Source organism: Daktulosphaira vitifoliae, unplaced genomic scaffold (assembly GCF_025091365.1).
Source record: "Daktulosphaira vitifoliae isolate Bord-2020 unplaced genomic scaffold, ASM2509136v1 Scaffold_2, whole genome shotgun sequence".
Classification (NCBI taxonomy): Eukaryota; Metazoa; Arthropoda; class Insecta; order Hemiptera; family Phylloxeridae; genus Daktulosphaira; species Daktulosphaira vitifoliae.
Window position 1 is genome coordinate 11,493,730 of NW_026099573.1, and position 27,918 is coordinate 11,521,647.

General features: G+C 26.8%; 3 protein-coding genes across 12 annotated transcripts in view; 1 reads left to right on the top strand and 2 right to left on the bottom strand.

The window, feature by feature from the left end:
- Window positions 1-7,605, bottom strand: part of LOC126898926 (uncharacterized) — a 58,936-nt gene extending 51,331 nt beyond the window's left edge. The window contains exon 1 of the mRNA XM_050673334.1: window positions 7,272-7,605. The gene's annotated coding sequence lies outside the window, so the exon portion shown is untranslated. The remainder of the gene's footprint in view (window positions 1-7,271) is intronic.
- On the top strand, window positions 78-8,737 carry LOC126898956 (protein quiver). Of its 7 annotated transcripts, none has more exons than XM_050673393.1 (5): window positions 78-413; window positions 1,827-1,942; window positions 5,556-5,609; window positions 7,733-7,888; window positions 8,296-8,736. In XM_050673393.1, the coding sequence occupies exons 2-5, from the start codon at window positions 1,924-1,926 to the stop codon at window positions 8,508-8,510; spliced, it is 444 nt and encodes a 147-aa protein (XP_050529350.1). In that variant the 5' UTR covers window positions 78-413; window positions 1,827-1,923; the 3' UTR covers window positions 8,511-8,736. The 7 variants fall into 7 exon arrangements, with proteins under 7 accessions (XP_050529350.1, XP_050529351.1, XP_050529352.1 ...); XM_050673394.1 differs by having other exon boundaries at window positions 80-413; window positions 7,742-7,888; XM_050673395.1 differs by lacking the exon at window positions 5,556-5,609 and having other exon boundaries at window positions 80-413; window positions 7,742-7,888.
- A 1,192-nt stretch (window positions 8,738-9,929) lies between these two features.
- Window positions 9,930-27,867, bottom strand: LOC126898912 (talin-1-like). Of its 4 annotated transcripts, none has more exons than XM_050673292.1 (33): window positions 27,471-27,867; window positions 26,690-26,825; window positions 26,551-26,571; window positions 26,289-26,386; window positions 25,659-25,788; window positions 25,424-25,594; window positions 24,714-24,856; window positions 24,499-24,626; window positions 22,187-22,355; window positions 21,866-22,123; window positions 21,722-21,798; window positions 21,549-21,640; window positions 19,162-19,250; window positions 18,962-19,105; window positions 18,777-18,885; window positions 18,514-18,701; window positions 18,195-18,455; window positions 17,905-18,116; window positions 16,798-16,961; window positions 16,572-16,714; window positions 16,267-16,489; window positions 16,032-16,156; window positions 15,839-15,964; window positions 15,658-15,774; window positions 15,144-15,329; window positions 14,851-15,067; window positions 14,422-14,549; window positions 13,041-13,169; window positions 12,668-12,913; window positions 12,458-12,594; window positions 11,938-12,081; window positions 11,082-11,215; window positions 9,930-10,125 (listed from the first exon to the last, which is right to left on the bottom strand). In XM_050673292.1, the coding sequence occupies exons 2-33, from the start codon at window positions 26,823-26,825 to the stop codon at window positions 10,013-10,015; spliced, it is 4,758 nt and encodes a 1,585-aa protein (XP_050529249.1). In that variant the 5' UTR covers window positions 27,471-27,867; the 3' UTR covers window positions 9,930-10,012. The 4 variants fall into 4 exon arrangements, with proteins under 4 accessions (XP_050529249.1, XP_050529248.1, XP_050529250.1 ...); XM_050673291.1 differs by having other exon boundaries at window positions 11,082-11,227; XM_050673293.1 differs by lacking the exon at window positions 26,551-26,571 and having other exon boundaries at window positions 11,082-11,227.
- Between the last annotated feature and the right edge of the window lie 51 nt (window positions 27,868-27,918).

The window sequence follows — 27,918 nt, forward strand, 5'->3', positions numbered from 1 at the left end:
ACGTTTTCTTATCTGACTCGAACCACAAATTGAACTATGACCGAAAATAACAGTCGTGTACAATAGCACGTAGCTGGTTTGTGTTATTGCACAATGAATACAAATTAAACGCGGTCCCTCTCTCGATAAACTAATAAAATAAAATTACCCGTAGCATTGTGTGTCAGCAAATCGTTAACTGATCTTCTCATCCAGAGCCATTCGTCCGCATATCCGTCAAATCGCGGTGCGACAGATATTATCTGTATCTTTTGTTGTTTGTGTTTTTTTGAAAATTGGAAATAATTATCGTCGTTCAGGTGTTCAGATGTTAGCAGCAGTGCGTAGCGCCCGTTGAATTAACCACAACGATGACCGAGGGCGTCTGACTTACTTTCAAGTGTTTCTAACAACTTTAGAGGGTCATAAATCAGGTTTTTTTTCTGTTTTATTTCATTCATTAGTGTTATGAGCTGGAAGTTCGACATTGGTATTGCGTCGCTGAGCTTGTTATAGCCTAATAATGTACAGGGCATTCCTGAATTCATTAAAAAAATTCACAGAATTCATTTATACTTCAAATTTTTGTTGAAGTCATAAATTTGATTCAATAGTGAAATTATTGGCGTAAAAAGCTTGCGTTTGAGTTGAAATATTTATCCTGATATAGTAAAAGTCCTTGAATCTTTCCCATTATATAAGTACTGGGATCTAAAAAACACCAATAACTTGGTCAGTTAAACAAATGAGACTTATTTCATTATTGCAACATTTTTTTTTTGTAATTAGACGAAAGAACTTGACGATATTTTTTTTTAACTACACCCGACGAGTGAACTCTGTTTTTTTTTTTTAAGGGAAGGTCTTTGACATTGTATTAGGTTATAGCTCTTAAGATGTAATTTTATTCAACTAGTTATTTCAATCGTCAACCAAGAATAATAGTCAATTTCAATTAACCATTTACACTAGAATGGACATCCGTTTTTAAACAATTCATACTTAAACATGGCGAGACGACTAGATTACATTGCAATTGTTTTATCCATCAGGTTTTGGATTTTTTATTTTTTACTACATTAAATCAACGATCACATTTTTCCAAATTACTCAGAAATTGTCTATAACGTCAAACTGTCACGAATAGTATACGAATTTGCAAATAATTGTAATGCACACTAAGTGTACCACAGAATATTCCATTCTGGATAATATTGGCTTAAAACACGGCCCAACAATACTTGTTGTATTTTATAAAAAGTTATGGTGTATACAATTGTCGTTTTTACTTTATCCAACTAATACATTTGCGAATTCAATTAACCCTTAGTAGTTAATTGACTAAATATATCATATCCAAATGTGTCACGAGAATCCTAATGTAAGCTACTTTAAATTGGCTTGAATCCAAAAACGAAAAGTTCAATAGGATGCTAAAGCTTTTGAACCATATAACATTAAATTCGATGACCTAATTGTCTCGACTGACAGTGTTACGCGCAAAGACTATTATGAGTGTTAGTTTTAAAAATATGTTTTTGTTTGTAATTCTTAAATTTCTTGGAGTTTTACTTAAAAGTCCGATCGTAAAAATATGTATTATTTTTGATTTTTTTTTGTTGAACTTGTGACACACCATTGGTCGTTAAGGTTTTGATCGTTAATGCATTTGTAAGTGGGGGCTTTTGTTTTTTGGCATTGTGAAGGCGGAACGAAATTAGAGTGAAAAAAAAAAAGAAATGTCGTCGATCGTGACAGCAGTGTCGACCTCGTCGGCTCTAAACCCAATAATAACACTCATCGAGTGTGCATTCGTATAGAATATGTTGCGGTTGTCTTTTTTTCAGCCGACCCGGAGGGTTTTCGCGCCCCTGTCGAAGGACTTGCAGCACACGGTACCAACGGCCGACGTTTACGTGGTGAATGTGAACTGCAACCCAGAAAATGCGGTCGATTCTCACAGGTAAGTGTTCGACGGCATTGCGGCTACTATCTTGGACCGCCCCAAGATAGTACCAACCCAACCGATGGGTACAAACTGCACCCCACTTGAATGGCAAATTCGTACAGTATTATCAAAAGTGAATTATCCGACTCGATCGCAACGCATTAATTAAATAGCGTAAGCTTAAACGCGTGTAATTGTCCCTTTCCGGTCAGTGGCGTATTCAGTGGGTTTCGGCGTCCCGGGACAGTTTATATTCGATGTCCCCATGACACTGTTTCTCGAGCAAGGCAGACAGCCATCAAAAAACCGTTGTCAGCTTACCTCCCCCCCCCAAAAAAAAAAAAACGTTTGACCGTCCCACTTCAATAATCCTTAGATATCTCGCTTATTGAAATACACATAACATACATAAACGCAAGATCATTAACATATGCCCGAGTGTTATCGCGTTCATTGGCCTTGGCGTCTCCAAAAGTCTCAGAGTCGCCCTTCTCGGGGCAACTGCCACAGAGGTAGAGGCTCCTATGTGGACACGCAACTGTTTCCGGTACCTGTTGTTGTGTACACGAGTTTTCAGCATTACGGTCTACCGTGCAACGCGACTCTATGTGGATTTTTTCCTAGGAACCCCCCCCCCCCCTCGTCGCTGTTCGCACAAAAGAGCGTTGTGGCGCGTGTCGCGCCTTTTCGGATGTTGGCCAGAGTCCACGAGACAACCACTACCACGATGAATTTATTTTTACACGCCGCCTAATGTATTAATAGTATGCGCACTGCGGCGGCCACCGTGTTGATCTTGGACGGATAGACATTTAGCGCAGTGACACATGTGCGCGGCTGGCTGCGAAATGCCATCGACCGGTTAAGCCAATTTACATTTGTCGACGTTTCTCTCTTTGATTTTGTTTTTCCGTAAAACACTCGTGTTGCCGTTGTGTCCCGTTTCAGCTCGTCATTTGGATCCGATCCGGCACTGAAACACTGTGTACGATCCATAGCTGATAGCAGTTGTGATCGTGAACGATACACGACCGACAGCACATTGTATAACACTAACGGTAGACAAACCTTCTGGGTATGTTCTATAGAAACTTACGCTAGCAATTCTCAGAGATACGGTTCGCTCGACATCAAGACATTCAATAGTTTTTTAAACGGTTGCTGAGCATAAGCGTACGCACGGCAGAAATCAACGGGCCTTGCCCTGTGTGGAAACGATGTACACCGCCACTATATTACAAACAAGTTCTATACCAATAACATAATTGTTTTATGTTTCAATCGAATCTCAGTATTAATCACTTGTGGAACTCGATAAAAAATATGGCCCCTGTCCAAAAACAAAGACTTGCGTACGCTTATGTTGGTGAGCAATTGGTTCATTTTTTTATTCCTCGAATTTATTTTCAATTTTATTCGACTGTTTAAGACAGACCGAAGAAAACCAACCAGCAGATATTTTTACTTGGACATTTTACTTTTAATTCGTCCGTATATATTTAAAGACATAGTAAATTTTGTTTTGAGAATTGAAAATGAATTCGTAGTCAAGATAGATTCAACAAGAAAAATAAAATCATCTCTTTCCTTTTTTTGCGCCGTCCCTTTTCTTGTCAATTAACTCTCATTGCTTTCGTAGAGTTCATCGCAAATATGTCGACTGAATACTCGCCTTGTAAAAGCTTTTCATTTTTGGTCGACTTTGCGTACTCGGGTACCTGTTTTTTTCTTTGTATTTACCGCATATTTATGTTAATCAAATAACGACCCATTTGACGCCTAAAAGGAAATACTCTCGTCGCAATTTAAGTTACGTAGGATTGGTCGCTTTTTCTAAAAGTTTTTCAACTTTAAAATATAATTCGATAATCATCCTTAATTCATACCACGAAACGATCGTTGTGCGCAAAACGGCCGTAATTGTTCCTGAGGGATGAAAGAAGAAAATTAATAACAATCTACCACATACAAATAGGACTCCAGTGTGGGTACAATTACCGTGTGCACGCATTAGTCGTTTTGCTGCAACTAGAACATGAATTCGTATAGTTATTATTATTATTATACGGTTTAGGAAAAGTTTCGCCTTTATACCGCTTAGAAAACTTTTTACTTCATCGACTTAAAGAACATTTAATGGCTTTGCAACCATTAACACTTCTCGACGCCGGCTAAGCCCTGGCAATTACCGGGTGATGATAATTTGCGTTACTTTCTTTTGGCAAACAAACTTGTGCGGGAGATAGCTCATATTCGTTTTAATAGTCTTTACAGTATTCGATTGGTGTGTTTCATCTTTATATTTTTAACACTTTGAGGTTTCTTTGTTAGTTAGAATGATTGATATTGTAAACACAAGGACATGTTGTTCCGTACGATATTTTTTATAGTATTCATCTTGAAGTCGAGTGTATTAGATATACGTGCGAAACAGATAAATGACGTAGACTAGAAACTCACAAACAATTGATAGCCGGCAAAAAAACACTTAGGATTAACAATAATTGAAATAAACGTACTTCACGGAAGGTAATACAACACTCGAAGGAACGATCCGATGTTTTAATGAAAATTCTTATAAAAACTCTCACGGGTAACCTGAATCTTTTCAACAAATTCGAAAAAGATCTTAACTCGGGTCAAGAAGATTTCGTTCAGTCTACACGTTCTGATACGTACATATTAAATTTTTCGGTCAAATTTATATAATCGACAAGCCGCTCTTCTTACTGCCAATATTTGATAGAACGTTTAGTTGATTTATCAGCGTAAAATTCACATTTTTTTCTTCAATTTTTTTACTTTATTGTTAATCTGTACTTAATATGGCATTGTACGACCGACCAAAATTATACAGTTATTCGTATACCAATAAACTTGTATAATGCTAAATAAATAAACTAATGAGATAACTCAAATATTAAATAAAAACCTAAACAGAGATAAATACTTTAAATTAAATCATGAATATTATTATGAGCCGAAGCCATTCACAATCAATTATTTGAAAAATATTTCATGATTTATTTTCAATATATTTTAGTTTTACAAGGCGTGTGACGAATTTAAATATTAATAAAGACATGTAAAACTATTATAATTATTGTAATTTCTTCAGTAGATTCGTCAAGTTACTAGATTCAAAATCATTTTCTATAATACTGTACGATTTCCACGAAATATTTGTTGTCGTGTATCCTGATACACATCTTAGCACTCTACTTGAAATTTTTTTAAAACCTATTACAATATAAATAAAAGAATTTCCATAAAAATGTCAATACCATGAATATACAGAGTGTTCCGAGAAAATGTACAACTAAAAAAAAAAGTGTATTTTCTCGATATTTTATTCATTTTGCTAGCAATTGATTGGTATTATGATAAACACTTATATAAATAAATATCTCTAAAAATCACGATTTTCTATCGCAACTAATACGCTGTGACTGAAGACGTAAATAATAATTTGTATTTTGACTGTTAATGTGCGAGTAAAAATAACCATTTCAAAAGTAAACAACAATAATTAACGGTTTCGCAATGTCGTTAGCTAAGATTAATTACAACAATATAGATTAAAGTAGAAAATTTTTTTTTTTTTAATTTTAATTTATTTGTTTTTCAGCTGTCGTGTTTATTATAATTAATATATCGCTGTCCAGACAGGAGTGCTTTCCTCGTGAGTAAAAAAAACACACAAGATAAACACATAGCCAAACGTTGTATTATAATATATACATAAAAAAAAATTAATGCTTGAAAATGTATTGTAATACATTCGTTTGTCTCTGCATGACACAATAATAAAAATAATATTTCACTGCTATTTTGCGGTAATCCGGATATTATAAATCCGACAATTTGCTATATTTTTTTTTTTTTTACTATTGCACATATCTTGTACCTTGACGGCAAATTTGACCGTTTTGCGTCCGTAAGGACGGTAAGCTTACTGCTGGCCAATTTTACTATAGAACGTACTTATACCAATGGAAAAACAAAACTTATAAAATTAGAATTGTTTAATCTCGCGTTAATGATATTATGAATAAAACATTGGCATTCACGTTGGTCTTATGAAGAACCGTAGCTGTTTAGCTGTTCTATTTGTCGTCGGACTCGTACCCGTTGTCGTAAAGTCCCTTAGTACAGAATGCTCAGCTTACCAAGGTAAAGTACTTGAAAAAATATTTCAGTATCACAAACAATTTTAAGTATACTAATTTTCCAAGACTCTTATGACATTAAATAATTGTATTTATTTTCTTTCGGCAATTCAAATTATCCTTGCAAAGCTATAAAATACTACTTAATGTTACGTGTACAAAATTTAAACTCTATGTGCTTACGTTGAGAATTATATATATTTCATTTCGTCATTAAATATTTAGTCAGAGATATCAAATATAATTACCTTAACTTCAATGACAAAAATTCGTCTTTAAATACCAAGTGCAGTAAAAATATTTAATTAGTCGCGTGTGAATTAAAATACACGGTCGGGACGCATATATGGTTATTTTAATCAGTTCTCAGTACAAGGGTTCTTATATCTTAGGTGTTTATTTGGGAAATCAGCTTAAAGTCTTAACCCGCTTCCAAAATTAGATCGAAAATGATTAAGCAATCAAAATCTAACACAAATTCAATTAATTACAAAAACAACTTTCGCCATAAATTACTTTTTATTTAACAATCATTTCTATATCTTAGGGGCAGACTGTAAAGTATTCAGGCAACTTTGTTAAAAAAAAATTCTACTCGCATCGCTGATTACCGACTTAAAAAATCATCGATTCAATTACATAAGACAAATTTAAATATTTAGAAGAGTATTGGGCGTCCAGTGTTTAAACCCCTAAATATTTTTTAGTTATAATAATGTAAGTCCCCATGTTTGATTAACTTAAACTATTCTAGCCGCTATAAATTACTTTACCGATTATTCTTCTATAGATTTTTTAAAAATATGTTTGTGTAATTATTTGTAGTACAGTATGAAAAAATACATTTTTTTAAATCAATCAAATATTGAAATAACTCAGTATTCGTAGTTATTTACTATACTAGTATAGGTAGAAAACCTACTCAATCCATATATTCTATAAAAGAAACGACATTTTTTTTTTGTTTTCTTCATAGTTTAAAACTATACATTTTATACGTTTATATTTCATTAATGAAATTTAATTGTGTTTCAAAGCAATTTTACACAGTGTTAGATCGTATTTTATAGTTTCCTATCTTGAATTTTTTTTTTCTAATTAATCCATTTCAAACCGTAATATAATAAAGCATAATCAATTAACTTATAATTAGTTAAAGAAAGCTTATAACTTACCAAAATATATAAAATAACACCAAAATAATTTGACAATATTATAAACTACATTAACTCTTATAGTTTTAATGAAAAAAAATCTTTGATCGATTTATGATAACAAATTGATAACTATTTAAAAAATTATTCTAAAAGGTAAGAGTTGAACTTTCTTGATACAATCAGTCGCACAATTAACTGTTAATACTTCCCATTTATACAATAATTTTATGAGTTGGTAACATCAATTATATGTTACATAATTTGCTGATTCAGTTCTATTTCTCTGTTCTCATCTACGATTTTTAACTAAAACGCTATCATAAAGATTTTAGTAAAATATGTGTCGCCAAAATCGCACAATATTTTTAGTAAATATTCTTGTTTTATTATACATTCATTTAACACAGATATTGTCCATTTCATCCAACTAAATTATGTCTAAACTCCTTTTTTAATAAAGACCTTTTTTTTCGAAATTGGTGTTTTAGCGCGGTCGATCTACTGTTATGAATGCGACAGTGCCATCGATCCTCGATGTAAAGATCCATTCAACTACACAGCTATGCCACAGGATCAACCACCATTGCATAGCTGTAACGGGTGTTGTGTGAAAATGGTACGATTTGTTAAAACGGGTAAGTTCTCCGTGAAACATTTAGCCTTTTATCATATATTAGTATAGTCAATTGTCTTCAAAGCAATTTGAAAATTGCAAATTGTCTAGATGTGCGCACGAGGTGTACTTGGTGGGCTTAGTAGGCTTAAGCACTCCAAGACAAAAAAGTAAGTTATACTAATATAATGGAATATACAATGTAAGATTTTGTTATACTTCTTATACGTTCCTTTCTTTACTAAAATGTTCAGCGAAAACGAGTTGAAAATATATATAAATAATTTGTTTTTATTCAAATAATTCATAATAGATCATGCAAATTAATAAGAATTCTTTTTAAGTATTATTTATTGTTCAGAAAAATTAAATGAACGAGCAAAATTTTTGTTTTTTATTCATAGAATAAAAAATATTTGTATTCGATAGATTACGAAAATGTCAAGAGAACATGTACATCTAAATTACAAATTAACTTGTTCATGGTGGATCACGTTTGTATGATGGAAGGTACAGGTACAGGCCACATGTGTTTTTGCGAAGAAGACAACTGTAACGAGGCGGCTGATCAGATTAAATCATGGGCGGTCATTCCAATATTCTTTTTTATCCTTACCTTCATGGCCAATGGATATCTGCAATAGTCATAACCACATTGATATTTACCTAAGAATTGCACAAGTGTAAAACATTCACCATTACTACAATTATCTATGTATTTTCTGCAATTAAAATGATTCAAATGATTCAGAATCAAAATTTTAAGTTATTAAATGAATTTATCTTATATTGTATATACACTTCACATAAGTGTATCTTTCTTTAATAATAAAAAATACACATCTTAATACAAACAAACAATTTTTTATTCATTATTTAAATATAATGTTATACTCGTAAATTAAAACAAAGACAAATTATTAGTAAGGTGAGTATATTTTGCAATACATACAGTTTTTATTAATTAAAACATTATGTGAATGATGTTTCATACAAGAGAAATTTTTTAGATACATATTATACCACATAGAAACAATTAATTTAGCTAAGGATATATACCATAACTATATATTGACTAAATTAATAAAGTCAATTAATAACAATTTTTAATTATTATTTTGATTTAAAATCTAGGTGTCAGTATTATTAAACTGATATTGAGTTTTAACATTTGTTAACAGTTATGGGAGTGTTCAAAAACAAAAAGAGAAAAAATAAGAAACATTTTTAAAAATTCCCTATAAATTAATTTTATTAATTAACATTATTAAATAAAATAGATTAATATTTTATTAATATATACTGCAAATAGTCATAAAATTAAATAAAATACTAAATTTCTTCATAAATTTTACACAATAGCTAAGATACTTGAATGTTTCACTAATTACTTCTATAATATTTACAAACACCAATTACAATGTTTAATACTTCTTTTCACAATAATTATAATATAAAAATAAATAAATAATTCAAATACAAATAAAAAACGATTTAACTAAAATATAAAAGCTGGTTTCTTATAACTATTTTAAGGAAATAAGTCCATTTTTAAAATAATAATTTATGAACATTACTTAAGTTATAAGATAAATATTTTCTATTAAATAATTGAATTGATTAACATTTTAACTAGCTGTAATAAATTTATTTTTTTATTTCTTCAGTATTTCTTATAAAAATATTGGTTTTTAAAACAGAGACCTGCCCAAAAATACAAAATGCTCATTTAAAAATAATATAACTAATTAATAGTTTATAATATTTTGACTAGAATTTAGATATTGAAAATACTATAATAACAATAAATATTTATTTACTTCACACAATTTAGTGATTTATAGCAAAAGCAAAATACACCACGCAATAATAAATAAATAATTAATCATTAAGTAAAAAAATTACTTTAGTTAATTAAAAATTAAATTGTTAGGAACTAATCAATTTTTAATAACATATATAAGTAAATAAATTTAAAAAGACAGGTCTTCAAAGAAAAATAATCAAGTCACAATAATAAAATAGAAATACAAAATAAAACATTGGATATATATATATATAAATTCTTTTTCACAAACACTTTCCTAAAATAATTTGAAAATAATTTTTGAAATTAATTAGTCTGATTGTGATTCATTAAAACTTTTTACTCGTTCATTGAGTAAGATTTAGTAGTTGTATTGATTGTAGTTGAACAGTTATACTTAATAGTATTTTCAAAAGTGGTTGTTGAATTACACACATTTTTGTGGTTCGAGTCTAAAAAAATAATAACATCATTTTAATTACAAGTAAAAACCCTAATATTTTTTCTTTTAGATAGGTAATTTTGGTTAGTTTAAAAAATACATGCATTGAACAAATAAAATATAACTACAGCAACATTTCTCTACTGACAAAACCAATCACTTCTAAATTACTTACCATTGATATATTTTCAAGTTTTATTTGTAATGTTCAAGTACAACTATCAAAGTACAATTTTATTAAGAAAGTTTAAAGGCTATTTATAATATGGTAAAAAATATTAGTTTCAAAAAAGCTACTATGATAATAGAAGCATTAAATAGCAATAGATGAGCAACATTAAGGAATATTTTACTTCACATTATTGATTTATGTAGCATTTACTAAATAATTTTATGCATAATTCCATTATTATTTCAGTTTAAAATAAATACTAAAGAAAGTTGTTATTTTTTTTTTACTTAAAATTATAAAAATACATTTTTTTTAAGATTTTAAAAAAATTACTAATATTAATTTTGAAATATTTTTATAACAAAAAAGTAAAAGGATTAATTATAATTAAAAATACACATTTAAGTAATGATGAAGTTCCCCAAACTATCAAATAAATAATTAGTGATATACTTTTGACATTATTGTAATGATAGCTAGACTTTAATAAAAATATACTATAAATAAATGCCATACATTTTTTAAATTAATTTAGAAAGTATTTTTATAATGTAATCATGAAAGGGATATATTTCTAGCATAAAAATATCGAAATCAAAAAGCTTATCATAAAAATGTATGATAAAGAAATTACTAATACTGCCAATATGATACTTGTAAAGCAGAAATCAAAATATTGAATTTCATTGCCATACATATACAGTTGAGAGTACATATGAAAGAAGGGCCCAGCAATACTAAATGCTGTGAAGAGTCAAATGCAGATCATATCTATGAACTTTAACTAATAATACCTGAAAATGAATACAGTTTATTTGTGCCAGAATGGAATGTTTCATTAAAATCACTAAAACTAGTATCATCATTAAAGTTGTTCAATTTGTAAACATTGTATGCATTTGATTGAAACTCTCCAGTCATATCCAAACTGTTATCAATACTATAAAATTACTTTATATTTTTTTTTACTTCAAAAAACATACAATTTTAGACAAATAAATTAGCATCAATTTTAATCAATCACTAAGAAGTTGGATATATTTATAAAAAAAATGAAGTTAAAAACAAAAAGCAATCATTAACTACTATGATTTATAATATCACAATTACACAATAATACTAATTTTAACATACTTACTAAAATAGTTAAAAGAACTTAAGGAATGGTAATTTTTTTGTTTAATTTTGATACTTTTTAAATATTTCTATCAGAATAATTATATAATTTATTAATGGTAAAAATTTTAAATTTTTTCCTAATAGGTATCTAGTATTAAAACTAAAATTTAATTTACATTACAGAAATTCAACCAATACTACTCTATGTCTAAACAAATATAACAGTATTTAGAAAATTAAAAATATTTCAAAAAAAATTGTACTAATAAGATTGATAAAAGTCAGAGTTTTAAAAAACGAAAGACAAAATCGTTTAAATTTATTTGAGTAAGTACAATATAAAATAACATAGCCTAACCAGAAAATTAATGAAGTCAAAATTACAAATGTAGAATAATATTATAATATTATGGAGAGAATGTCCAAAAAATAAAAAACCACAAAAAGAAAACATTAAATAAATCTGAAAACTCATTCAACAACACTGAAACATTTTAGTTTTAAAATAACAAATATAAAAAGATAAAATACCTGTTATAATGGTCAAAGGAAGATTCATTTTCCATATCTGTAGGACTTGTTCCATCTCCCTTAGATTTATATTTTGCTTGCCTTATTACAACCAAACGTTGTCTAGCTTCTTCTAATTCGCGTTCAATTCTTAAAACTTCAGATCTATGGTACATTAAAATAGTTGTATCATAAATGTGAAAAACATTTTTTTAATTATAATTTTCATTTAATAAACCTAAATTAATACAACTCAAATAATGCTGATAGCTTCAATCAGATACATTTTGAAATATCATAATGAATCTAGTAGAAGCAGAATAATTGTGTTTAGTGACTCAAAAAAAAAAAAAAAAAAACAACAGCTGAATAAAATCAATAGCTTCTCAGCTACGCATCAAAATTAAAATAAAATAAACAACTTTTTTTAAATATAAAAAAAAACACCAAATTCTGGTAAATGTATTACATTTTTGGAAGAAAAGATTTTTATTTTAATTACTAGTTTTAATTTTGGTGTGAGATATAAACAATAATGTACCTGGCATTTATTTCTTGAGCAATTCCACCAACCATTCTTTTACTAAGTACTAAACTTCTCTCTTCATCATTCTGAATTGCCTGTTGAGCAGCTTTGACCAAATTATCAGTTGCTCGTTTAACAGCATTACCAGCAGCCTTAAGGTAAATTTACAGTTTAAAGTTATTATTTGATTAATATTGAAAACAAATTCTGAAAGCTATACTGTACCAATAATCTTTTAGTTGAACTACTATCTGGATCTGCTTTCACTTTACATGAAACTAACAATTGTGCAGTAGAAGAAGCAACTTGTTTTGCAGATGATATTAACTTTTCTTCACTTGATATTCCTTGTACAAGAGAATTTGCAGATTCTACTAGACTATGAGTTGCTGCTGCAACAAGACGTGCTGCAGATATTAAACCTTCTGACCATTGACCATCATCAGAGCTAGTTAATGGTCGCCGACTAACCTATTATTTTTAAAATAAATACTGCATAAAATACTTTGAATAAATTTCATTATAAGCCCAACCAACAGAACATTCTTTTTTAATGTTAAATCTAAATTTAATATTAAAATATAATTTAAAAACCTACTTTTCCAGAATCAATAAGCTCTCGCTGTGCAGCTGATGCAGCTTTTACTAAGGCAGAAGTAGCAGCTGCAATTGACTTGGCTGCTTCTAAGATAACTTCATCAAAATTAGATGATGACTCTGCCATTTCCTGTAATTAAAAAAATTTAAATGTATTTGTATTATATGTAAAAATATCTAACACCAAGGAACCTATGCCATATTAATAAATATAAATAATATAAAATAAGCTCAAATTAGTACAATAACAGTAAAGTAAAAATTGGAACATTTTATTGATTTTGTAATACAATATATAGTTAAATGTAAGTATCTATAAGCGCATAAGTATATGATAAATTTGTAAAGAACAGCAATAGTAGTTAATTAATAATCTTAGTACAAAATAGAGATATATGCTTACTCATTTATAACCATCACCAGAATCACATGATTAGTTAGTGAAAATATTTCTCAACCATTTAGTAATTAGTATGGTGATATTAAAGTTAAATAAATAGATATAACTTTTTAAGCTAAATTTCAATAATTAAAAAAAAATTTAAATAAAACTAGTCATATTACATGTAAAATTTGAAAGTTTTGAACTCAATTCCATTGCAGCTCTTGTAGAAAACAAATATGTTAACAGAATAACACATTACAATATATCTTGGATACATAGTTGGCATAGATGAAAATTCAATAACTTAGATGTTTTGTAATAAGAGACCACATTTCTAGTTTGGATATGCTTCAGATCTTTAAGACAGTTTTGGACAATCCAAAGCAGATTTTTTTGCATACTTTACAATGATAAAAAACTGAGCAATAATATTGAATGATTGTTTAGAATGGAGTAGTTTAATCAAACTAATAGATAAAGGTCTTCATCATTGGTACAACTTATGGCTTATATTTAGACACTTCAACTAATACCTCTATTTTCATTTGTTAATAAATTTAACACAATTTAACGAGTCTCATTACCAACTACAATACTAAACATTATTTATCAAAAAACTTTTTTTGAATAATAGCAATAAACAATATTTGCCAAAATCTATACTTATATAAAAGTATTAAGTAATGAATAACATAATTTATATATATATGTAATGAAGTGCAAAAGAAACTTAATGTTACATTAAGAATAACCATACATCATTATTATGATGTAAAAGACATTTTCTAATTTATTATAAAAGAAAACAAAAAACCAAAATTTATTATAATGCTTAAAATAGATTGTAAAAATCTAAATTAAACAAGTTATTGTGCAATGTTTATACAAAATAATTAAAATTTTAACAACAGAGTATGAAGGTTCTAAAAAAACTAAGAAGAAATTAATATCAACTAATAAAGCATAACATAAAATTAAAAGATTTCTTAAGATTTACTTCGTTTACTGATCTTCTTGGTCGTAAGCTAGCAAGTTTTTTAGCAGCAGCATCTATTGATTCTGCTGCTCCAAGTAACTCATTTTCAGCAATTATGGTTGGATCTTCAGGGCTAACCCAATCATGACCTTTAATAAAAATACAATTTAATAACTACTAAATGTAAAAATATGTGCATTTTAGTTTTTAATACATGAAATAATTTCAAATTATCATTATTTAATTAATGAAAAAATAAAACTCAGATTCACAACTTTAAATAAGAAGAAATTATAAATTTAAGTCTTAATTATAGCAAAAAATAAAGTATAATTGTAAAATTATTTCTAATAAAAAAAAATTCAATAACTCAAAAATATATAAAAAAGCAATAATAAAAATATATAGATTCTACATTTTACTTATTTATAAAGTAATCAAAAATAATACCTTTAATCATTTCAGATACAGATAACAACTCTGTGACATATTGGGCAATCAAACGAGAAATTAGTTGCAGCTGTGATTTATTTTCAGTACTAGAGTTAGGTTTTGATACAATTTGTAGCACGGTTTGCAACAATGTTCTATATTCATGAGCAATATTTTGTCCCGCTTTTAATAATTGAATCTTTAAATCTGCATTTTCAACAGTATTACTACAACCCTAAATAAAATTATTAATTTTTTTTTTTTTAATGTAATAAGTTATTTATAAAACATGAATTTTCAATAATTAGTACTTTGCAAACTGTTAACATATCAGATATAGCTTTACGACCCATATTAGCAGCAACAATAATATCTTCTTGTTTACCACTGTTACCAGCAGAAACTGCTTTAGCAGTAGCCATTGTAATTGGTTTAGTACAACGAACTAAATCTTCTACTGATGCTGTTGATTTATATGGTTCATGCGAATTAAGTGCCTAAAAAAGAAATAAGACATTAATATATTTTATTTAATGTATTTAACTTGCAAAAACAAAAAGAAATATAATTATTTTATTTTCAATAAATTATAAAAAAATTTTTTGTTGATTCACAAGAAAAAATACACAAATTACAGAAAAATATACCAAAGAAATAAATATGATTATTATATGAAATTTTCAACATAGTAAAATATATATATTAGTTTTTTAAATTTTTAATAATTAATCAACTTTTAATATTTATTCAGTAATAATTTAAATCGAACAGAAAAATTTTTAAAGCCAATAATTTCTAGTACAAAAATCTATGAAATAAAATTACTCTAATTTCTTGACCAATAACTTCAATAGTTGATTCTAAAGCTCTAGTTCCTCGTGTGTGTTCATCTTCCACTGCTTTAACAGTCTTTAAGAGAGATGTAACATTGGTTACCATAACCTAATAAAAATGATATGAATAAAAAGTATCCTTTGGTGATTTATATGTATCATAAATAGTTTACTTTAGCACTATCCTTCAACTCGTTCATAGAAGGATCATTGATATTTTTTCCAGATGCAGCTTTAGTTGCTTGTATTAGATCTCCAAGTGCAGTAGCCACATCTTTTACAGCATTTATTAACATAACCTAAAAGTAATGATATAATTACAATATGTCAATTGTCTTTGTTTGAAATAAAATATTTTAATCATACTTGAGCTTCTGGATTATTAGCACCTAAAGAAGCAGCACCAAATTTTACAACTTCAGCTAATTGTATAATTGTAGATACTGCATTTTGAGCAGCAACAGCTAATTGTTCTTGCGATGAAGCTGCACCTAAATATAGAAGTTGAATAAAAATTTTAAATGATAAAAAATGTATTTACAAATTATTTTTTACACTTGATTCATCATAAAATAATATATAACACTGGTATAATACATACCGGTCACCAAAGTTTTAGTATCCTCAACAAGAGCCTTAGCAGTTTTAAGAATATTTTCTCGATGATCAGAAAATGTTTCATTTTCATTTTCAGCGTGAAGAGTTCCAGCAGTGGCAAATAGAATTGTTGTATCTAAATCTCCAATAATTCCTGATACTGTACTTGCAGCATTAATACATGCTTGAGTACCACGAGAACCACCAGACGCTAACTTTTGTATAATCTAAATATTTTTTTTACTGTGATTATGATCTTTTGGACAGCTTAAAATATTTCAATATATAATAATCTTAATTTTTACATACTAGCTGTTTTTCAGTTTCAGTTAAAGAGTTTTGTAACTGGAAATCATGGGAAGATTTAAAATAACCATAATTTTGATTGTTGATGTTCGTATCATGATTATATTCATATTTTTTATTTAATGTTGAAATATCAACAGTATCTTCTAAAAAAATGAAATAAACAAATATAAATATTTTTATTACATAAACTATTAATTAATAAGATATTTATTTTATATTGACTAACCTAATGGATTATATAAAGAATTTGATTTATCAACAAAACCAGTATCATTTGATGATTTTGAGTATTCCTTTAGTTGGTAAGTTTTTTCTGAATTATATCTCTTTGATTTATTCACCGGTGAAGTTGCTATATCAACTAAGTTACTAAGACTTTCACCAACAGCTCTAGATTAATTTCAAAATAAATCAAATATTTTCAAGGTATTATCACAGTAGTACAAAAAGTAATCAAATTATCTCATTTATACCTTTGAGATGGTTCAAAAATGTTAAAACTGTTAAACAACTTTTTTAGCTTTGATGCAAAGCTGAAAGTATATTAATTTTTTTTTATGTCATCACTTTTTCACTGGATTTATTTTAATAATATGCCAAAATATCACAAATTGTATCTAGTAGAAGACATTGTCCTTAAAAATTGAAAAAATTTACCTCATTCCCTGTAAGTGAAGGAAATCCCCCAAAAAATTACAATTTTTAAAATCGTTAAATTTTGACTTTTTTTTTCTTAAAACTGCCATAACTTTTTTCAAAAAGGAATGTAAAAAAATTATTTATTTTTTAAATAGAAACCTAAGGTATTTTTTTTTCATTTAATATTTTTTTGAAATTCTAACCATTACCTACCCACATGGGGGGAATTCAAAATAACTTTTTTACAAAAGTCAATTTTTTCAACTTAACTTTTGACAATGTTCCAAAAATACTGCAACATATAAATATATGTTAAATTAAAGCTTATGTTACATACTATAAATTAAAAAAAAATTTGTATCAACGACCTATCTTCTATATGCAAATGGTAGTCGAAAATGTACAAAAAATAGTAGTTAATTTTGCTTTTGTAATAATCCATCAATTTCTTAAAATTAAAAACTATCTACAGATTTGCATCAAAGAGTTTGTTATGATAGTGATTTTAATTACTGTCAGATATCATCTATACTTGTCCCAACTATGCCACGTCTATACTGTGCCATGACCCCACTATGCTACTGTTTTTTAAATATGTTACTTTATTTAATTAATTAAAAATGGAAATTTTTAATATTTTAACATTGATCATTTTTTGTGTAGGTAATAATTCTATTATGCATGTTAAACAAACCTGGAAGCATCTTGAAGTCTATTTAGTAGCTGATTTAAAGTTGTAGTTACTTGATGAGCAGCTTCTGATAAGTCTTGTAATAAATGTTGATTACGGTCATTTTTTGATAAATTACAAACAGAAACTAAATCTTCAACAGCCATAGCTACTTCTCTGGCCGCAGCCATTAATTGTTCTTTACAATTTGGATTTTCAACAGTTCCGGCAACCACCTTAAAAACAAAAACATAGTGAAATTAATATTAAATAAAATCATTCTACACTAAAAATATAAAAATTATATTACTCACTTTTGTACAAGCTACCAATTGAGAAGTTGTAAGAGCACATGTAGTTGCAGCACTAATAACTTGAGACTGATGTTGAGGTTCAACTGTTGCTGCAATATTTTTAGCTTTGACTACAAGAGCAGCTGTTGTATTGGCTACAGCTTTTGCCAAACTTAACAGAATATCACGCGATTCATCAGCAGTGTCATCTCCAATTTGTGTTAACACTTGTTGAGATGCTTCCCCAACTTTGCTGGCTGCATTAAGAAGATTTTGACGTCCCTAATAAAATTAATTTGTATAGTTAATTTTTTTAAAGTATTTATGTAGTCAAACTTACAGTATTTGAATCTGGTTGAACAGCTTTCAATAGTTCAGTAAACGCAGAGCATAATTTACGAGTTGCATCAAGTAAGTGATCACCAGAAGGGCTTAATGCAGCTAAAACCTTCACATGTTCACTCATTTCTGGTAAATTTGTAGTGATAGATGTAATTGCTTTTTCAACCTTAGAGTAATCTACTTCTCCTAAAAATATATGAAAGTTATTTAAAATCTATTCACATATTTTTTATTAAGTAAGATATCAAAATCCAAAGTTACCAGAAGTTAAAGTAACTACTTGAGCTGTGGCTGCATTCAAGGCTGCAATTTGTGAACTTATATTTTGCTTATTTGAATCAATAGTTGTCTCTTTTAATTTAATTGACACCTATATTAAATAAAATACAAAGGTTATGAATAAAAAAAATTGTACAACCAATAAAAATTATAATTGTATTACTTACAGGATCATTACCAAACTCAGGAATGACAGTTTTTGTAGTCAATTCTTTTTCAACAGTAGTTATGATTTCTTGACTATCAGATATTGTTTGACATAAAGCTTTTTGAGGTGCACTTAAGACTTTAACTTGTTTATTTTGTGGTGCCTATAAATATACAAAAATTAAGATTTTGCTAAACAAAAATAATTGAAGTATTTTACCACATATGGAGTATGTGAAATGTTAATCTGACCACTGACAGTAGTATATTGAGTATTACTTACATGTCCCATGCCATAAGGTCTTGCTCCTAAAAAAATAACTTATTATTATAATACCCATCTTTATGTAAATTAGAAAAATTAACATTTAAAATCTTTGTGGTAAAAAGTTGTAGAAGCTACCTTCCAACACTAACAAAATTCCTCAGTAAATAGGAATAAAAATATTTTAACATAAAAATCGTAAAACAAAGATACATTTTAAAATCTGAATATAGTTAGGTTAATGTCTGTAATTAGTTATAATGACTTATATTGATGCTAGTACTATAATAATGAACTCAATATTTTGTAATAAATGCAAGTCAGGTACCAATAAATAAACAATTTTCAAATATCTACTGAAATCTGAAGCATGAAAATTAGACACTGATTAACCTGTTAGCAATGTTTTTTTCTATTTTTATAAAGATTATATATCTTCAGGCTCAAATGTTACAACTTATAAATATTAAAAAATCAAAGTTGAAAAAAAATTGCTAACACATTTTTCAGTATCTAAATTTTATAAAACTATGAAAAATGTACATTAATAATAACAATTACCAGGGTTGTAATACATGTTTTTAGCAATTAAGCAGTATATTAATTAAAAATATTTAAAAAGTTAAAAAATTATCAACATAACATTAAGTATTTTAAACATGCAATTTTAAAACAACCACATAAAAACTATAAACCTATATAATAGTATAGAATACACAGTTCAATAGAAAGTTAAAATATACTATGAGTATTGAAAAAAACAAATCTTAATGATCATAATAATGAGCAACCAGGATAGACTAAAAATTACTAAAAGTAAAAATAAGGGCAGGGTATAACATAGTAAACTCAAAATTTGGCCTTTACCATTTACCTTAAGATATATCCACAACAGGTTGTTCTCCATCTCAGTGTAAAATTATAAGACAAGATGACTTGTTATCTATAATTTCTAAGACATTTTTTTTTTTGCTTAGATTTCTTTATTTTAGATAAATTAAAAATAGACCAAAGACATACAAAAATAATTTGAGGTGATAATAATAAATTTACTGATTTATATTTTATTTTAAAACAAAATATTAAATTATTTTTGTTTAATGAAAAAAAACTAATCAATAGGCATTTTACAAAAACCAATATTTATATTTTGGCGTTCAAAAAGTTATTAAAACTTGAAAAAGTTATTTTATTAACAAGAGAATAAATAAATATATATATATATATATATACTATAACTTATGTAAAAGAAAAAATAAAAAATTCATTTTTGGTAAAACAATTGGTAAATATTTTAATGTTTGAATTTCTACACTCAGCCCTAAATATATAGTGGTAATCATTTTTTTTTTTTTTTATATATATTTTTGAAGGAATGAAGTAACTAAAAATGTTTAGACAAGCTTAAAGCTAAAAGTTTGAATTAATCAGTATTGTTAAGATTTGTGTTAACTAAAACTAAAAATCAAGTGATTAAAAAAAAATATTAGTAATTACTTATTACTAGGTTCTGGATTTATATGCATAAAAAATGTCATTAAGTTATATTTAACATATCATCAGACAGTACAAACTTCAATTAATTGACTCGAAAAACTTGATAATGTGTTGTCACTAAGGTTATAACTTTTAGGAGATTTAAAACAAGAAATATTTCTTTGCCAGAATCGTTCATGATGTTTCACAAATCTAACAACTTTTAATCTCCTAAATATTTTATGTTGCTTTTTTTTAACTATTCTTGTACTTTAGAACTATGAAAATATTATCAATTAATATATTTTTAATTTATTGATATTTTTTTTTTTTACAAAATATGTAAAAATATCATAATGAAAATTTTTAAAGAAGGTTTAAGAAAAAAAGGTAAACAAATATTTTATTAATTATCAGAAGTAAATTTATTATAGATTTAAAGTTTGTAAAAATTTATTACTAAACATTAAAAAATGTTTTTTTACTTAATTTTTTCTTAAAATCTTCTCTAAAAGTCATTATTATTTTTACATTTCATAAATTTAAAAGAAAAATAAATTTTTTTCAATAAATTATTTAAAAAATTATTATTTCTGTAATTTTCATAGACCGTAAGTATAAAAATAATTTTAAGAAAAAAGTACCCAAAAAAATTCAGAAGATTAAAGTTGGGATAAAGGCGAGGAAAAAAATTGTGACCCACTTACTTTGTATATTCTTACAACAAAATTGCACAAAATTGAAACCCTTCAAAATGGTTCAAATAAAAAATTATAAATGCATTTAAATCCAGGCCCTATATATTGTTACATGAAAAAAATTTTTACTATTAGTGATATTCAGTAAAACTTTATTAAATGACTTGCCTTCTGCTCCAGCTCTCATTACAGCAGGTTTAGCTACAGATTCTGTGTTAACTTTTCCAATTTGGCTGCTTTCATGCTGTAAAATTGTAGCTCTAGAAAAATATTTTTATTATTATTATTATTATTAACACATCTATAATTTTGATAAGAGTTTAATAAAACACAGAAGTTACTTTAATGGAGAAATACTGTCTTCCACCATTGTTGATCCTTCATCACCTTCAATTCCAAAGTGGTCTTTTGATTTTTTCTAAAAATAAATTTATAATTAAGTCTAATAAAGTACATACTAAAATCAAAAATGAAAAGTTATTCACTTTTTTTAAAATTATGTCAATATAACCAGAAATTAATTGAAGTATTTGTTCAGCTTCCGTAGTCTGTACTGAGTAATATTGATCAGAATAATCTCCAAAATCAAGAGTAAAAGTATTAGGGGATGCTCCCCATCTGCGTACTGTTGTTAAAGGCCATGTTTTTAGTATTTCTTTAGTTCTTTCATCTAAACGTAAAACTGAATCTTTTGTAACACCCAACAGTCGTGGAACTAATTTATTTTTTCCTTTCATTTTTTCCTATAATAAAATAAAAAAACACATGTAGTTAAATTGCTAAGTATCAGTGAACTAACTTCATACTTTCACAAGGAAAAATGAGACTCCATATGTAGGTAAAGATCGTGCAGTTTTGGTGTAAAGAACTTTGGCGTCTAATTCAGATAAACCAATATGATTTTTATGTTCCATAAAAATTTTTTTCTCTATTCCTTTTATTTTAATGTAAGATTGAGGTAAAAATTCTTTTAGGCTAAAATAAATATATCGTATAAAAACATAATCAAATAAAATAAATCATTAAGTGTACTTCTATTTTTAACATTTAAAAAATTAGTATTACATTAAAATTATTGATGACTTTGCTTTTATAGCATTTTTATCTAATTTATATAACAATGGGCAAAAATATTGATTAATATGTCAGTTTCATTACCCTAAAAACAATGGAACATTTTTTTTTTTAATATTTAAATTAGTATGTACTTTTTGCACTTATTTTTAACTTTTACAAGGGTAGGTCTTGTTGATAGGATCACTGATTTTCAAGAGTTATATGAATCTAATCTACATTGAATATATAGTTATTTTATTTTAAATTTTTTGTCAATGCTCCCTTTAAACAGGGATAATCGATTTTGAAAATTTAAACTAGCTTAAATAGGTTTTTTTTATCTTCTGGCAAGCACAGCATCCTATTGGCAAATTGGTAACGCATGTGTCTTAAGCACTAGAAATGAGAAGTTTGAATTACACGGAGTATGTTAAATTTTTACATTTTAAAAAGTATTTTTTATAATATAAAATATACTATATATATACAGGGTGATTTTTTTATCATAACCCACTCAATTACTCGCAGAATAATAATAATTTAAACCTTTTTTTGTTTTATTATCTTTAGTTACACATTATTCTTGAATTTTTAACTATGTAATACTTTTTAAGTTCATCCCTTATGCCTTGGAGGGGGGTCAACTTTGTTTTTTTAAATGGTAACACATATTTTTAATTTAATAAAATGTTTGAGTTTTTAATTTAATAGTAAATGGCATTTGAATTTTTAATATAACTTTATTAGCTTATTAGATATAAACATTTAAAGTTTCAAAATTTTGAGTTAATATACATGTATAATACACATGGGATTGTAAATACAGGTAGTTAATTGGATTTTTATGACATTGCTGTCTCAGTCACGGATTGTTTATTATCAATTATGATTATCAATAGATATACTTTCTGTATTGTCAGTTAGTGTATTTATAAACTCATAACAATGTGCCTTACTATCATTGATAATAACAATGCTGTGTACCTGCTAATATCGATGTCATAAAAAATCAATTAGCTACCTGTATTTGTAATCCCTTGTGTATTATACCTGTATATTAATTCAAAAATTTGAAACTTTAAATGATTATATCTAATAAACGAATTAAGTTATATTAAAAATTCAAATGCCATTTACTATTAAATTAAAAACTCAAACATTTTATTAAATTAAAAATATGTGTTATCATTTAAAAAAACAAAGTTGACCCCCTTCCAAGGCATAAGGGATGAACTTAAAAAGTATTACATAGTTAAAAATTCAAGAATAATGTGTAATTAAAGATAATAAAAAAAAAAAATGTTTAAATTATTATTATTCTGCAAGTAATTGAGTGGGTTATGATAAAAAAATCACCCTGTATAGTATTATTAATGTAAATAATTTTATCCATTAAAATTAAAACTTCACGCATTAAAAAAATAAAACTTAACGATTATAATTCAGTTTATATACATTTATTTAGGGGAGGGGGTTGATCAATTGAGCAAATGAAGAATGATAAAGTTAACTATTTTATATACAAATTAAGAAAAATAATTAAACATCATGTTAAAATAAAAATATAATTTAATAATTACAAAATTATATAAATGCTTTTAAAAAAAATGCAATAAGCATAATTGTAGTACATGATTCGAAATTCGCGCACTTCCAGCACTTGTGGTATGCTCATTACCAATCTGCCAACAGGATGCTGTGCTTGCCGGAAGATAAAAAAACCTATTTAAGGTAGTTTAAATTTTCAAAATCGATTTTCCTCATTTATAGGGAGCATTGACAAAAAATTTTAAATAAGAGTAACTATATATTCAATGGAATTTGAAAATCAATAATCCTATCAACGTGACCTCCTCTTGTTAGTAATTTGCACTTTTAACCAATTTCATATAATTGATATTTATTAAAAAAATTTTTTTAATTAATCCACTAAACTAATACTATACTAATTTTCACACCAACGGAAATTGCATCTTAATATGTTTTACCTTAATTCTTATGTTTCAAATTTAAAATCTAAAAAAAAAAATTATTTTGTTAACAATCACTTTGAAATATTTACTCTAAAAATGGGGGTCGATGTTTAGTTTCACAATAATTTCCAAACTGTATATGAGTTTGAATGCCCGCTAATTGTAAAGCCAGCTCTTCTGTGACAGGATGAGTACCATCTAAAATAGCATCTCTTGCCTGAAATTTTGTATTATATTTTTAATTAATAATAAGTGTATTATTATTAAAATTATTTGTTTTTATGTAATTAAATTTATGTATTACTTGAACATATAGTAAATTTAATTGAACTGGATCATGTGAATCAATATTTCCATCAGAAAAAAAGAATTTTCTTCTTAATAATACTGGTTCGCCCTCATCAATCCCTTGTTCTCTGAGTGTTTTAGATGGATCAACCCAATTTACTAGAATTATTACAAATATTTATTCTTATTTTGCATTAAATTATTATAACACTGTTCATAATTCAATAAGTTACTACTTTATCATAGGCACAATCTAAAGGGATTAAGAAGGGGTTTAGTTCCTATAATTCTATCATAAACACCACAAATTATGATGAAAATTACATGTTAATCTATATAGAAATATTTTTAAGGAGGGGAGAAATTAAGTTTAATTTTATTCAAATTATGACTTTATACCTTCATAGTAATACACAGGATTTACATTATAAAAATAAAATGATAAAATTTCAATTACTAAAACTCTAATACTGAATTAATGAAATACTTAGTGAAAAATCCGTCCAAGAAACTCATTAAATACAATTATATAGTTAAATATATTTTATATGTTATATTACAATAAAAATTGATCACTTGTGGCTAATATTATTTAAAATTAAAACTATAATAAAAATATTAATAATTTTAAATAAATAATTTATTTATAATTAATATTATAGATTCAGTTTTAAATTGGTTTGTTATTTAAAAAAAGGAGAAGATATCTAATATTTTAAAAATTACCTTCATCATCAGTTTTTAATTTTTTACGTAACTGCTCCATTTTAGCGTCTTTTTCTCTATCTCTATCATCTTTTCTTCTTTTTAATGTTAATGTTCCAAAATTTGCTTTATTTTCAAATTCTTCTTCGGGATTTTCTCTAACAAGACTGTATTCATCATGATTAGTAATACCTAAAAAAAAAAATTGTATTTACAACTATGATAAAATGATGTAATTTGTAAATGAATTACTAACCAATTTTTGTACAAATAACAACCATTAAATTAGCTACCGGTTGACTATCATCTACTAGTAGAGTTTTCAGAGTACCGTCAAGCATGTGGACTTTTAATGTTCTAATTTTCTTGCGATATTCCAGTAAATCCTTAAATTAAAAAAAAAATACAAAATAAATTTACGTATAAAAGCCTCAAACAAAATTATTTTGTAATATCATAGTTAAATTCAAATATATAACATAAAAGTGCATCAAAGGTATAAAATATGGGGTCTTGGAATGCTCAGAAAATAAGTGACATTTTTATAAAAAATTGAATTATGTATACAATTAAGCTAAGAATTAATAATTCTACTTAATGATAAACATTTGGAAAAAAAAATATGTAACAACAATTTTTTAATAAATGGTGTATGGAAAATTCAAACTTTAAAGTGAATATTAAAATCAAAGGTTATTTATGTATTTAATAAAATAGTAAAAGCAAGCTATGATTAATTGGATTCAGGAGGATATATTGATTCAGAATATTCAGAAAACTTTAACTATCTAATCATATATCAATTATTTTGTTTTTTTATGATCAGTCGAACCTTATGGTAAAATTTTAGCTTAATTTCTAAACAAATAGATTATAATAAACTTACACCATTTCTTAATATATAATACTCTAAATTGCGTCCAGGTTCTAACCATACTCCTTTTTTTACATCCTCGTCAGCAAGGAATAATCCATAATCTTTAGCTAAAATATTTATAAAGTATTAATATGCTATACAATAAAAACAATTTTTAATTTTCTGTATAAAAAATAATTATTTTGAGGATTATAAAATACTTATAACACAATTTCAAAATTAAACTTAAAAATTAGAATATAATTAAACTATACAATAAAGCACTACTTACAACAATAACTTTTTATATTATCTAGCAATTCATAAAATAAAAAATTAAATCAATACTAAAGATAAAACTTAGAAAAGCAATTTAAAACTTAAAACAATTAAATTCAAATATAAAATTTAACTCATTATTTTGTACTCACGTTGATCTAAATTTGCCTCAGATATTTTTTCTCTGATTAATCGACAAGCATCATACACAGATGTTGTTGGATCAAATTGCATAGTTTTAGTGACATTTTTTTCAACAATTGATATTCTCAAAGAGAGTGTTGCCATCTTAAAATAGAAAACAGTTTCTACTATACTTAAAACTACTTTAATTTAGTAAAAAATGTAGAAACCTCTAGAGATCTCATTGAAAATTTCAATACTATGAATGAAGGAGTGCATAACAGGGAAATATTTTGATAGAAATTTTATTTTATAGTATAATATTTATTTTTATTTATTAATAAATGTTGTATTTAAATCAATGTCAACTGGGCCAGGTCATATTTTTGGGTAGATAACAACTGCATAATAGAAATATTGATAATACTTCAAAGTTTCATACCTACCAGAATACAATAATTCAATAACAACAAATGATATATAAACATATATAGTTTAAAATTTTACTCCAATAAGAATAAATTAAGGATGAAGGATGACCACATTTTACATCAAAATTTAAATAATCATGAAAAACTACAAAAGTAAATTTAGTTTTATAAGAAATAAACAAATAACAATAAAATTTAATTTATTCTGAAAAGACAATAATAACAAATTACTGTTAAGGCCAATTAAATAGATCTATGAAAAGGTGTGTCTAATAAAAAATAAATATAGGAAGTTAGAAGTCTAAAAAAGGATTAAGTTCGTAAAATAAGGTCAGGGTTAGTGAAAAGTTTAAAAATAAAAGCTTCAAACTACACTTACTTTGTTCGGTAAAAGTGACGTATCCAATAATGTTGTGTCCGATTCGTTTTATGTTCTTGTCAAGCAAAGTGTACAATTTTTTAGATTATAATAATCTAACACCAATTTCCTCGGACAAAACGATGACGAAACAATAAAGAATCCGTCGATATCGACGACTACCTATGATACATGATTAGCGTTCGCAAGTACTATCCAGCACGACAACAGTACGGCACAGACTGCGGACGGATCACAGCAAAGACTGACGACAATTTTCCCCACTAAAATGAAATAAAAACGATTTATTGCAACAATACACTGCGCGCAAAACGGCCGTGATCATGAATGTATCGTCATATCAGCTAAACAGCACGCGAAGACACTACGGGCCTATTCACACGCTTGGTACTGAACGTGTGTGAACAGTCTGTAGATACTATTATGTATCTACCAATGACTAAACGTT